At 42.3% G+C, this 11,858-nt stretch overlaps 1 protein-coding gene across 1 annotated transcript; it reads left to right on the forward strand.

Annotated features, from left to right (window-relative positions):
* The first annotated feature begins 1,005 nt into the window (after positions 1-1,005).
* tut1 (terminal uridylyl transferase 1, U6 snRNA-specific) lies at positions 1,006-7,215 on the forward strand. The gene is made up of 10 exons (XM_083933202.1): positions 1,006-1,185; positions 1,418-1,608; positions 1,783-1,986; positions 2,331-2,445; positions 2,572-2,699; positions 2,817-3,043; positions 3,184-3,293; positions 4,576-4,698; positions 5,212-5,304; positions 5,459-7,215. The coding sequence occupies exons 1-10, from the start codon at positions 1,110-1,112 to the stop codon at positions 6,589-6,591; spliced, it is 2,400 nt and encodes a 799-aa protein (XP_083789328.1). The 5' UTR covers positions 1,006-1,109; the 3' UTR covers positions 6,592-7,215.
* The last annotated feature ends 4,643 nt before the right edge of the window (positions 7,216-11,858 follow it).

Genomic DNA, 11,858 nt, shown 5'->3' on the forward strand with positions numbered 1-11,858 from the left:
ATTTTACAGATAACAGCTCTAGTGGCCAGGCACTGTCTGTCATGTTTTTTTCAGTTATGAAAATGCTGGAAAATAAGACTGAAAAGTGAAATGGCATTACATTTGCCCTCATGTGCAATTCAGGTGCTGGGCTGTCTTTATAGGCAGAGGCAGAAGGGAAAATATTACAATATAACGCATTCCTTTCTAAGACAGGTAGGTAAATGTGAGGCAGGGAAGTGTAAATTGGTAAATGGTCTATGGGATTACAGGTCTATAAGTAGTTGAAAGCTTTTAACCAAGAAAGCCTACATTGTGGAGCACACCGTACCTTAAACATTAAGGTGTTATCAACCAATATATCTTGATTTTGTGTAGAATTTGGCAGTTAAGACATTTAAATCCCCTTGCAATGAAATTTCAAAAGTTTTTAAAGTGTAACCTCATCTGAACCTGACTCCTCACTGCATCATTTGGACAAATGCAACACAGTGCAGGGGTGGAGCTTCCCACCTCACATTAGAAAGCATTCATTCAATTTCATAGAGAAGACCCAACCTTTGGTCTGTACCTCTGCACTGGAAATGCAAGACCTCGGCTGTTTTTTTTCCCCCTGATGAGCTATTGTCACCCCACGAAATGCTGATTTTTTTTTAATAAATTTGGTGAGAAATTTCAATATAAACACAAGCACTGCTTCATCACAGTAAAGCCCTATCACCCTTAAAACAAGCTTAAATGTAAAATACCTCTTTAAAAGTAAGACCATTGTTCACGCATGGAAATTGAAAAATAAGGCAAGTTATGTAAAAATGTTGGGTGATAAATGAACACCTATATTAAATGTAGTTAAAAACCAGCACAGCGCTGATGAGTCTGTGGAAAGGATACATACTTATCATAATTTCAGGCCTTGCTGCACAAGTAAAAAATCCCGGAACTGGGCTGGAACAGGAGAGCGAGCAACCCGGACAGATTTTAGAGACGGACTCGAAACCAACGCAGAGTGTACGCTGGAGGGAGATTTGAGAGGCGCATGGAGAGCCGAGCGGTCGACCTCAAACTTGGCTGAGGACCTTAGCGGTTGATTTATTTACTTGTTTTGTCGGTAACATTTACTTTTTGTCATCATGGAAGCAAACAAGGACATAAAAACGACTCCGAAAGGGTTCCACTGCACCCTGTGTAAAGCCAATTTACCAAACCGTAAGTAACGTACGCTAATCTTAAAACTAGCAACATATAACTTCCAATTGATGTTTCTAGTTGCCCTTGCCTAATGTTCTGTACTAGTCAACATGTTCAGTGAGTTATACTAGATACGTTTATGATCTGTGAGACTACTTAAACACGTTAGCGAAATACCTAATCTTAATCTTGGAAACTAGTGTATTTCTTAAGAGGTCAGTGTTATTGTTCATATTTTAATTTCCTACAGTGCCAAGCTTGGAGCAGCATGTCAAAGGGCGGAAACACCAGACGTTGAGCACTGTGCGGATTACCAGGAAGACCCAGGAGCAGCACAGTGTGTTTGTCAGTGGCATTAAGCCTGACATCTCTCAGACTGACATAGCTGAGCACTTCCAGCAGTTCGGGACAGTCTCAGATGTGATCATGGATAAAGACAAGGTCAGTCAGCTGTTCTACAGTGGAATACAGCTTATTTAAAATCATGTTCGTAGACCCACCCCACTGTATGTGCACACACAGTACTAAACGCCACAACGGTTAATTTGCAGCATATGGAAAAATGAGTGATGAACCCCAGTGTAGTCTGACTGATGTATCGCTCTGCACTCACAGGGTGTGTACGCCATTGTGCAGTTCACTGAGACTGACAGCGTACAGGCGACCCTGTCCTGTGTTGAGCATCGGATGAAAGGCTTGAAGCTGCGTGTCAAACCCAGGGAAAAGAAGGATTTCAAGTTGATTCCCAAGAAGAATGACTTCCAGAACCTCCAACAAGCCCTTGACCGTCTCAAACCGCAGCTGTGCCAGTTGGCGTCTGTAAGCATCCTGTTGTCATATGTAAAGCCTGGCTGTTGCCAATAGAGATGTGGGTCTGTAAGAATGGCAAATACACTTGTTTGTAAAGAGCAATACACACTCTAGGGGCTTCTGGTGGACCCTCAACAGTCTTAAGTCTCAATTTAGTTAACATTACAGTATATCTTATAATACCCATAAAAACATGCTTTATATAAAATTGATACTATACTTACTATGAATAATGCATAACATATTTGTGTTAATGGAACATAGTTTGGGAAATCTGCGCACAAAAAAATGATACTTTAGTCATTTATTCAATGACCATAGGAAGTATGGTGTTGTTCTTTGTCCTCTTCCAGGTGGATGCACAGATGCAGTACGTCGTGGAGCGATTTCAGCTGGGAGAAAACGAGAGAAAGGCGCGAAGCTTGCTCGTTCAACTCCTGCAAGAGGTTTTCGTGGAGTTTTTTCCAGGTGACCTTCTAAGCTCTCATATGGAGAGTCAAGATTCTGAAATCTGGTCTTGAAGTGACAATTTTCTAATAAATTGTCGTAGATTTTGTCTCTCTTTTTTAATACTACGTTTGGATGGGTTTGCAGACAGCCAAATTCAGCCTTTTGGTTCATCTGTCAACACCTTCGGCATCCACTCCTGCGACATCGACCTGTTCCTGGACCTGGAAAACACCAAGGTGTTCCAGGCCTGTGCCAAATCTGCCACTGAACAGGTCTGACATTTTTGTTGAAACAGTCATTTGTGCCTAAAAGTGCTTTTTTTTTTTACCTCAGTGTTGGCACCAAAACTAAGGTTATATCATCTTTTTTTTTTTTCCTTCTTTCTTAAGGCTGGTGAGGGCACCTCGGACGATGGCCGCTCTGAGGACTCCATCTTGTCAGATATTGACCTGTCCACTGCCTCTCCCACTGAGGTCCTGGACCTTGTGGCAGCAATCCTTAGACGCTGTGTCCCGAGTGTACATAAAGTCAACGTGGTCAGCAGTGCTCGCCTCCCTGTAGTTAAGTTCCATCACAGCGAACTTAACCTGCAAGGGGACATCACCATTAACAACAGGTCAGTTGATGACTCTTTCCACATGGATTTCCTTGATGTTTTGTAACATTAAAAAAAATCTTCATATATGGTGAGAAATGTTTTTAGCCTGTACAGTGACATTATGGTTTTCTATTCTCTTATGCTGTTCCCCTCACAAGACTGGCAGTAAGAAACACCCGCTTCCTCCAGCTGTGTTCGGGGATAGACGACAGGCTGAGGCCTCTGGCGTACACCATCCGATACTGGGCCAAGCAGAAGCAGCTGGCTGGTAAGATGAAATGGCTTGAGTGTTACAGCATAGCCTTTAAGCACCAATGCTGTTTATCATAATAAGAGGTTTTTTTTACAGTCAAGATTAGTGTGGTGTGGTCACCTGTGCATATAGGTTGTTATTTCAGTTTTTGATCAGCAGATGTCAGTAGAACTCCGCTTGCCCCTCATGATCTTTTTTAGGATCTGTCTGGACAGTGCTTTGCAATTGCTTTTAGTGCCTTGTTATGGAAGCTGTGGTTAAAATGGATTTTGTGTTTGATTACTACAGACTGGGTCCCCTGATAGAATAAAATCTCGATACGTGTGTTCTTCACTGAAGAGCACACTTATTACCTTTTACTCCTGGGGCACATCATCTTTATTCCCTTTGATGAAGCGTAGCCTCCGCGCATTTATGAACCGCGATTTGCAGAGCATGATGGAATCTTTACATGTAAAGCCGCTGTTGTATACCAAACGTTTTGAAGTGATTGCAGTGATCTGTGTTGTATAGATCTGTGTTGACCAGGTGCCAAAATAACAAATGGATAAGAAAAAAGAAGAGCAAGCTTTTCTCATTTAAAATCAAATAACAGAGTTTGCAGCTGTATGAATCTATGCTATTTTTTGTAGTCTTAAACACATCTGTGGATTTATCAATAAGGACCCCCCCCCCCCCCCCCCCCCCCACACACACACACACACACACACACACCAACGCACCATTACAAAGATGATAATCAGGTCTTCCACTCGTATATAACTGGCTTAAGCATCAGGATTGCTTTATAAATGTGTTTATAATATGATTTTTATTAAGATCTGTTCAGACAAGGGATGTCCAACCCAGCCCATGGAGAGCTACTGCCCTGTGTGATTTAGGTTTATTTCTACTCTAACAAACCTGATTCTAATCAGGATTTGATAATCATTCATATTCACACATGTGTGCATTTGTGTGCATAACATGAGAGGGGGGGAAAAAACTATGCTTAGATAAGTTTTGCTGTAATTTCTGCTTGTGCTGCTGAACTACCCTCTCTGTCTGTGTCATGGTTTCACACACGCACAAACACAGGCAGCAATGCTGAGCAATAATATCACCTCAAAAACCCCAAATAAACAACAGAAAAAACGATTACGGAACACACAGATGGAGAGTGATTTAATTCTCTGCTTACGTCGCCATTACTCCACTATATCTTTATATAGCAAGTATTTGTTTGCTGCTATATTATTGTTCTGAATGTTGAATACAGCTCCCTTAACAACCCTCACATTTGCATTGTGATTTGTAGGTAATCCCAGTGGTGCCGGCCCTGTGCTCAACAACTATGCTCTGACACTGCTGATCATCTTCTTTCTGCAAAACTGTGAGCCCCCTGTCCTCCCCACAGTGGACCAGCTCAAAGACATGGCCTGTAAGTGCTGCAATGCAATGCTCATCATTGGGCTTTATGCAAGAACATTTTCACATTCCCCTCCTAAACCTCTCTTACTTTTGTGTTCGAAGCGCAACTGCACAAACATGCCAGCTGTTCATCATCAGTGGTGTTTTTTTCAGTCAGGTTATCTGTTCATGACTTGTTGAGTCTGGACAACCCGTGCAGTTTGTTAACCTCTTAACATTCCACATTTTTCTCGGATGTTCAGTAGATAAGAGCCCAAGTAGATGCCACATAGAAGCATGTGAAAGCTGGGAACCTGATGATTAATTTGAAATGCAGCTCAGCGCTGTTTAAGAATAATTTAAATCTAAGTCACAACAGATCACTTTTCTGTGTTAGTTTACCTTTTTACCATAAGGATTTTTCGTTAAGTTTTTCTGTCCTATTGAGATGATTTAGATGCTCCCATACGGTGAAAACACCAAGATTTTTGTCAGTTTTGCTGTCATTTCGTTTAATAATTGTTATGCGTTAACTTCTCTGCAGGTGAGGAGGAAGAGTGTGTGATTGAGGGCTGGAACTGCACCTTCCCTAGTCAGCCTATTGCTGTGCCCCCCAGCAGGAATACACAGGACCTCTGTAAGTGACAGAAATAAGATAATGGGTGACAAGTTTTTAAGTAACCTTGCTTCTTCATAAATTCTAAATCTGATATAATCTAACCTCCTTAAACACAATGCCAACATCCCTACTACCGACCCTAAATGTCACCCTATATGTCTTCTCTATCCAGGCACACTGCTCTTTGGCTTCTTCACTTTCTATGCAAAGTTTGATTTTGCCAGCAGCGTCATATCTGTCAGGAAGGGGCGTGCACTTCCAATCACTGATTTCCTTAGTCAGGATAAAGAGGATGCCATGCATGAGGAAAGACCCACCAAGAACCGTCCCCATGGTCCCAAACTGGGTCCCCTAAATCTCTTGGACCCCTTTGATCTCTCCCACAACGTAACTGGAAACCTGAATGAACGCTCTCATCGCAGTTTCCAGGGGGAGTGCCAGGAGGCTGACAAATATTGCCGCAGCCTGCAGTACCAGCGCAAATCCACCAAGGGGAAATCATGGGGGCTGGTGCGCTTATTCACTCCCCATGGGGAGGTCCCACGGGCCAAATCAGAGCAAGTGACCATCAGCATCCCCTTCAAATTGGCATCACTTACTGAAGTACTGCGCAACCAGCTGCAGATGGCAGGAGATGGTTTCCGGCTGCTGTGGTTTCAGAAGGTTTGCTCTGCGGTGGAGGGAGTCTTCCAAAGTGTTCTGAAGTGCCACCTAACTCCCTCCACAGACGTCATCTTTGGAGACGATTCAGCTGTCGATACATCAATGGAAATGGAAACTAGCTCGGCTTCCCTCAACACATCGACAAATGACAGCCACGACAGTGTTGAATCCCAAAACGAAGCCATCTCTCCTGGTACAGCCGCGGCCGGTGTCAAGAGGCGGCTATCTTCTGACAGTGAAGTTTCTCCGTCGCCCCAAGGCAAAAGGCCAAGACTGGCAAAAGGAGGCAAGCCTGAATTCCCTCACTGGGTCTGCGTGCAAAAGCACATTGTGTGGGCTGGCAGGAGGAAGGTGAGAAGGGAGCTGATCAAAGATACAGACTCAAGGCCTGAGGGCAGCTGTATGGAGCTGGAATCCCAGGTCACAGCGAGCATCATTGAAAAAGAGCCGGAGCTCAAGGATCCCTTGGAGTTCAAGGTGTGGCCACAGGTAGTGGGTGAGACAGAAAGCACAAAAGCAGTGCTCAAGTTGGAGCCAACCAGTGACAAGACAGGAGTTTTTCAGGACTTCTTTCATTTCCTGGAAGCCTTCTTACCTAAGATGGTGGAGACACTGCTTGAGAGAGAAGTGGGCAGTGCTTAAATTGAGACCTATTTCCGATATGTCTCTATTAGAAAAGCTAAAGTTGGTGACTTAATAGAAAAATAAATTCCCATGTTAGCCGAAACTGTCACTAGGGATAGATGCTTATACCTATACAAGCCCATAATTTGATGGCTGAAGTACATTTTTGTTGGCCCAAATGTAACCTTATTTAAAAACACTATAGAAAAGGCAATTTAACCCAACCTTCCTTAACTTAAACACTTCAGTAAATGTAAAGAGATTAACATCAATGAGACTCAGCTGCTCTGAGCTGCTGTTTCACTTTGGGCACAGTGGACACTAGCATATGTCATTAGGAGCACAAAGAGAGGGCTCTTGCGGCAGACAGGAGCAGCAGATGGAGGTGAAGATAAATAACTTTTTCACAGATTGTCTGCCTCGTTGTGCTGTCAGGATATAGTGACAGTTTCAGCAAATATGAAAAAAAAATTTTTTTGCAGAAAGTTACTAACCTCAGCTTTAAGGTTGCTGTTATTGCTACTTGTATTAACTGTTGAGAGTCGGACATGAAAGAGCATTACTGTGGCAAAGTTTTTTTTTTTATGTATACTTGTACTCTTCTTTTAGAACATTAAGTCACACTTTAAGTGTTTGAGACGTTCCTTGTTTTTAGTTAATTTCTGTTTAAAATAATGCTCTTAAATTGTGAAAGTGGCAAACATTTGATCTTCACAGCATCTGATGCTGTCTTCAAATGAATAAAAGAATTTGTTAAATACTGCTTCCTGTTCTCAGTATATTTGTGATTAGTCAAGGTGAAAGATTTTATTTTGCCTTCACGCACCTCCTTTAAACAGCCTTTTTTTCATAAAGAATCAATAATTGTGCTGTGCTTTGCTACATGTTTGGCTGCCAGAAAGGGGCCGTTGAGCAGAGCTTTTTATCCGGTCAGGTCTTTGCTCATATGCTTGAGACAGATGAGAGTAATTACTCAGGCAGGCAGACTGCTTTATTACAGCAGGACAAGCAGGAGCTGAGGGATGCACAGAGCTCCCATACGCTGATTAACATCATTCATCTCACTTTTAAAGGGAAATGCAGATGGCCAGCAGGTAAAACGGGACTATGGAGATGGCTGTGATGATGAAGATGTTTGAGACAGCTTACCACACAATCTGATGCTGGTTTGCATTACTGATAGGATGTTTGATGTGGCCTTGAAATAGAAAATAAAACTCCTACATGACCAAAGGACTCAATACATGGAATTTGGGGTACAACATTGATTAACCCATGACCGCTTTTACATGGAATAAAACTGCAACTGCTCCAAAATGTATTTCCAAAATCAAACAAGCTATTTGTTGAGCTTTAAAATAAAATGTGTATTTTGACCCAAACTATAACATAAGTGTTGTTTTATCATCAGAAAGGCAAATATTGCATAAGGACTCCAATCGAATATCATTAAAATATTGATTGTGGCTATGTTTGCAGCATAGCTCTAGCGATGGGGTTGCTGGGACGCCATCTTTGATTCTCTACCCGAAACCGATGTCATTTTCTCAAAATTCCCCCTTGCTTTAATGGATTTGGTTTCATGAAAAATTCACATTATTTTGTTTTTATTAAATGCAGACCTTATAGTGGGGTCAGGCTCAATCTGATTTGGACAGAATCAGATCTGTAAATTGGTATTTATTGGTCAATTTGACAACTAGCCTGAGGGACAGCAGTTGAATATTAGCCTTGGCTAACTGGCACATTTGCAGTAATGCAGATTAATCTGCACTGTCCCTGATGAATAAAGAATATAGTCTGTGTAATGTCATGTCATGAATAATGTACACATGTCTCCTAGAGGATGAATTCTGATGACTTTGGTGATCCCCTGACTTCACCGCTAGCACCAGCATGAGCTTTACATTTGTAGTTTTGAGTAAAATGTCTCAACAACTAATGGAACAACTAATTTTTTCCCCCAAGGCTGAAACACTGACTTTTCTGAGGTTTTGAAGCCATATTACTTGAGCATCAACCTTTCTTTACCGACACCAGCAGCATCAACATCCTTTGTTTTTTAAGGTGCTCCTGATATATGGCCTCTCTCTCACACACACACACCTCTAAGCCAGATAATTAAAGTGATTGATGTCGAAAACGGTTTGCTGTTGGTCTAAAACAAGAAAACAAACCTTTTCTAGTTTACTCACACAAGCTGTTTTCCTCAAGTTTCCCATCACCAAAGAAAATCAATCTATTGTTAAAAAAATATTTGATTCGATGGACAGCAACATGTACTGGAAAGCCATGAGAAGGGGTTTCATTGGGTATTGGTGACCAACCAGTTCAATTACATGTAGCTCATTTGCTGTAATTGCTATAAGAATTGATTCTGGTGGGCACGGACTGTGGAGCCTATTCGTCTTTTAGAATTCCCCAGAAATGGGTGTAAAAACAGCTAGTGTAATGTTTCGTGTAATTGGTGTCCAGTGGGAAGAGATCCTGAGTCAACCCCCCTGAGACCTGAAATCTCCACAGCTTGTGGGCAATATCAGCACTTTACAGCTTGTGCGCAATCTGCTTTGACGCATGAATACAGTCACATCGAGTATGGCGTCATCCTGTTTTGTAGTGTGATGCTTCATCTGTGATTTTCCCTCATCAACCTTTGTACGATATGGTGCCCAGAGGGACAAATGAGTAAGACAGTGACTTCATCTTGTCTTGCAGATTTTAAGGGGTATCAATTTGATACATAAATAGCACACTGGCTTCCCTGCATTGTTGTAGCGGCTTTGAGAAAATGCTCTGAATCAAATTATCGACCTTTCCCGAGCCCTCTGACACCTGTCTCGCAATCCATCAGAATTACCTGAAGCCGCCATTGCCAGCTCGCTCATAAACACATCAGTCGGTGGGATATTGCTGTAATTGGCCGGCTCTGCTTTCCAGAAAAGACAAGTGATGCTGCTGTTGGCAGAGCAGTTTGGTCCCTCTGGGTTGGAAGAGAATGAGGCATCGCTGTTTTGGAAATGAGAAGCCCTGACTTGTCCATCCATTGTTTTGGACTGACCGCAGCTACGAATGAGCTGTGTGTTTATGCCCAACTAGAAAAGGCAGAACAAGTCCGTAACATTAAAGAGAAATATGTCATTGTTGGCTGACTGGCACTCGCTGGTCCCTTTTAGAGCCATTTATATGGGCATGAATTACAGCGCTGTGGTAGTAGGCAGCCATCAACCCCCTGTTTTGCCTCCTAAGATGTGCAAACAGACCTAGCTACCTGAAAGCACTCTGTTCATATTAGTGGCTCCCCTACTCTGGAGATAAGGGAAAAATAAAAAAAACACATAATTATTTCCCCCTTTCTGTCTGTGATGGCAGGAAGGAGTCAGACATTCTCCTAGGAGATTGCTCTTACACTAGAATGGACTTATATAAGCGTGTGCGTAATCTTCCTTTCGTATTTGGACTAGGCAGCATGTGTCATGCAAATGGAAATGGTGTAGACAGGTTGAGGAGAAAAGCTTTTAGAGCTCCATTTGAGGAGTACAGGTAGATTCCTACAGTAAGTACATTTCCAACATCCGGATTTGTTCAAGAAAAATGTCAATGTCTTATCTAATAAAACCACAGACATCATTAACACCAGTATCGTAAAAAAAAAAAAAGAAAGTTGGTGCAAGATGAGAGGGAAAAGTTTTGAAACTGGTCCTACTGGTCCGATTATCTTGGCCTTGATGGTAACACTAACACTTCTCCCCTCAGTAGGGGCCCAAACTGCTCTTCAAAAATGCATTAGCTGGGGTTTATTGGACTGTGAAAACTTTAACTGTCTGCCCTTTTCCTTATCTGGGGGCTGTTACTTTCTCAGTGTTTACCTACAAACACTGGAGCGAGCTAATGAGTTTGTCTTGTGCATATTGTTGTTTCTTGTCATTGACTTTTACAGCCTGTAGAGTGGCTTGATTACTGAGGTAGAATTAACGAAATGTTCAGGATGGGCCACCGTTAGCGGTCTGAAATGGGCGATTACGGCAAAGCGGACACATATCAGTACCCTTGAATTCAAGATGATTTATTTATTATTTAATCACTTTTGGCTTTTCCTTTCATTTACCCCCAACTCATGAGATTGTTAAAAGCCACAATTTTCGTAATTTAGGTCCCATTTTGCAATTTTGGATTTAAAAACTAGAGCCAACTAAATGTCCCTTAACAGCAATTGAATTATGGTACACTGATTGCACAGAAATGGTCAGCGCAATCAATGCGTAATACCACAATCCACTCAGAGCCTTTATGGGATGGTCATATACACTTTAACTGCTGGTTTATTGTCATCAGCAGCAGCAGCCACTATACAAAGGCTGTCAGTGGAGATTTATGCCCAAATCAAGTTGTGTTTTTGACCAGGGTTTAGGGACTGACAAGAAAAGACATTATTTTTTTACAACTCCATAAACAACACATGACAGGGATTGTCATGACTTCCCCAGGGAGCCCGGTGTACTTTTGTATTACATGGACTCATTCATGATCTAACACGTGGCTGATACTAATACCGGGGCTGTCCATAGGTGCACATCTCTACCCTGTGTGCAAGAACAGGAAACTCTCAACATGTGTGCACTAAAAAAAAAGACATCACTGCACCTTCACTGTTGGATTACGGAGGACTTCAGGCGCCATGAACTGAACAGCAGACCGTGAAGATCCTAGATAAACAGAAGCCACTGCGGCGGTCATAAATGTTACCGATGACATTAGACTCAGCCTCAGCATTTGAGACGTGAAAGATGTTTACGTACACCATGTCTTCATACAGAGCAGGGGCGCCCAATTCTAGTCCTGGAAGACCACTGCCCTGCATGTTTTAGGTTTCTCATCTTCTTCATTCTAACGATTATCAAAACCATGACAAGCTTCAGCTGCTTGATACCAAGCACATCATTAGAATCAGGTGTGTTAGAGCAGGGAGAAACCTAAAACATGCAGAACAGTAGCCCTCCAGCCCCGGAATGGGGCCCCCTTAATGTAGAGCATCATCGACCCACACCCCACCCTTTAAGTCTCTGTGGTGATATGAATTTGAAAAAAAGGCATCATGTAAGGGGGTTAATAAAAGTTCAATTTCACCCAGCAACACCCCGATCAATCATTTAATTCAGTCATACTAGAATGACTGCAGTGAGAAGGACTTTCCTTAAAGCATGCTGACGCTACAGTATGTCCGCGTGACATGTTGTTTAACACAATGGGATTATTGATCTGGGGATGCTGTAGCCTATGACCTCCAG

This window comes from Echiichthys vipera, assembly GCF_963691815.1.
Source record: "Echiichthys vipera genome assembly, chromosome: 18".
In the NCBI taxonomy this organism is placed as follows: domain Eukaryota; kingdom Metazoa; phylum Chordata; class Actinopteri; order Perciformes; family Trachinidae; genus Echiichthys; species Echiichthys vipera.

Excerpts from the sequence above, each read along its gene's own strand:
- tut1 (XM_083933202.1), top strand. The coding sequence starts at position 1,110 with ATGGAAGCAAACAAGGACATAAAAACGACTCCGAAAGGGTTCCACTGC. Across the intron at positions 4,699-5,211 it reads CCAGCTCAAAGACATGGCCT|GTGAGGAGGAAGAGTGTGTG; the intron begins GTAAGTGCTGCA and ends ACTTCTCTGCAG. Across the intron at positions 5,305-5,458 it reads CAGGAATACACAGGACCTCT|GCACACTGCTCTTTGGCTTC; the intron begins GTAAGTGACAGA and ends TTCTCTATCCAG.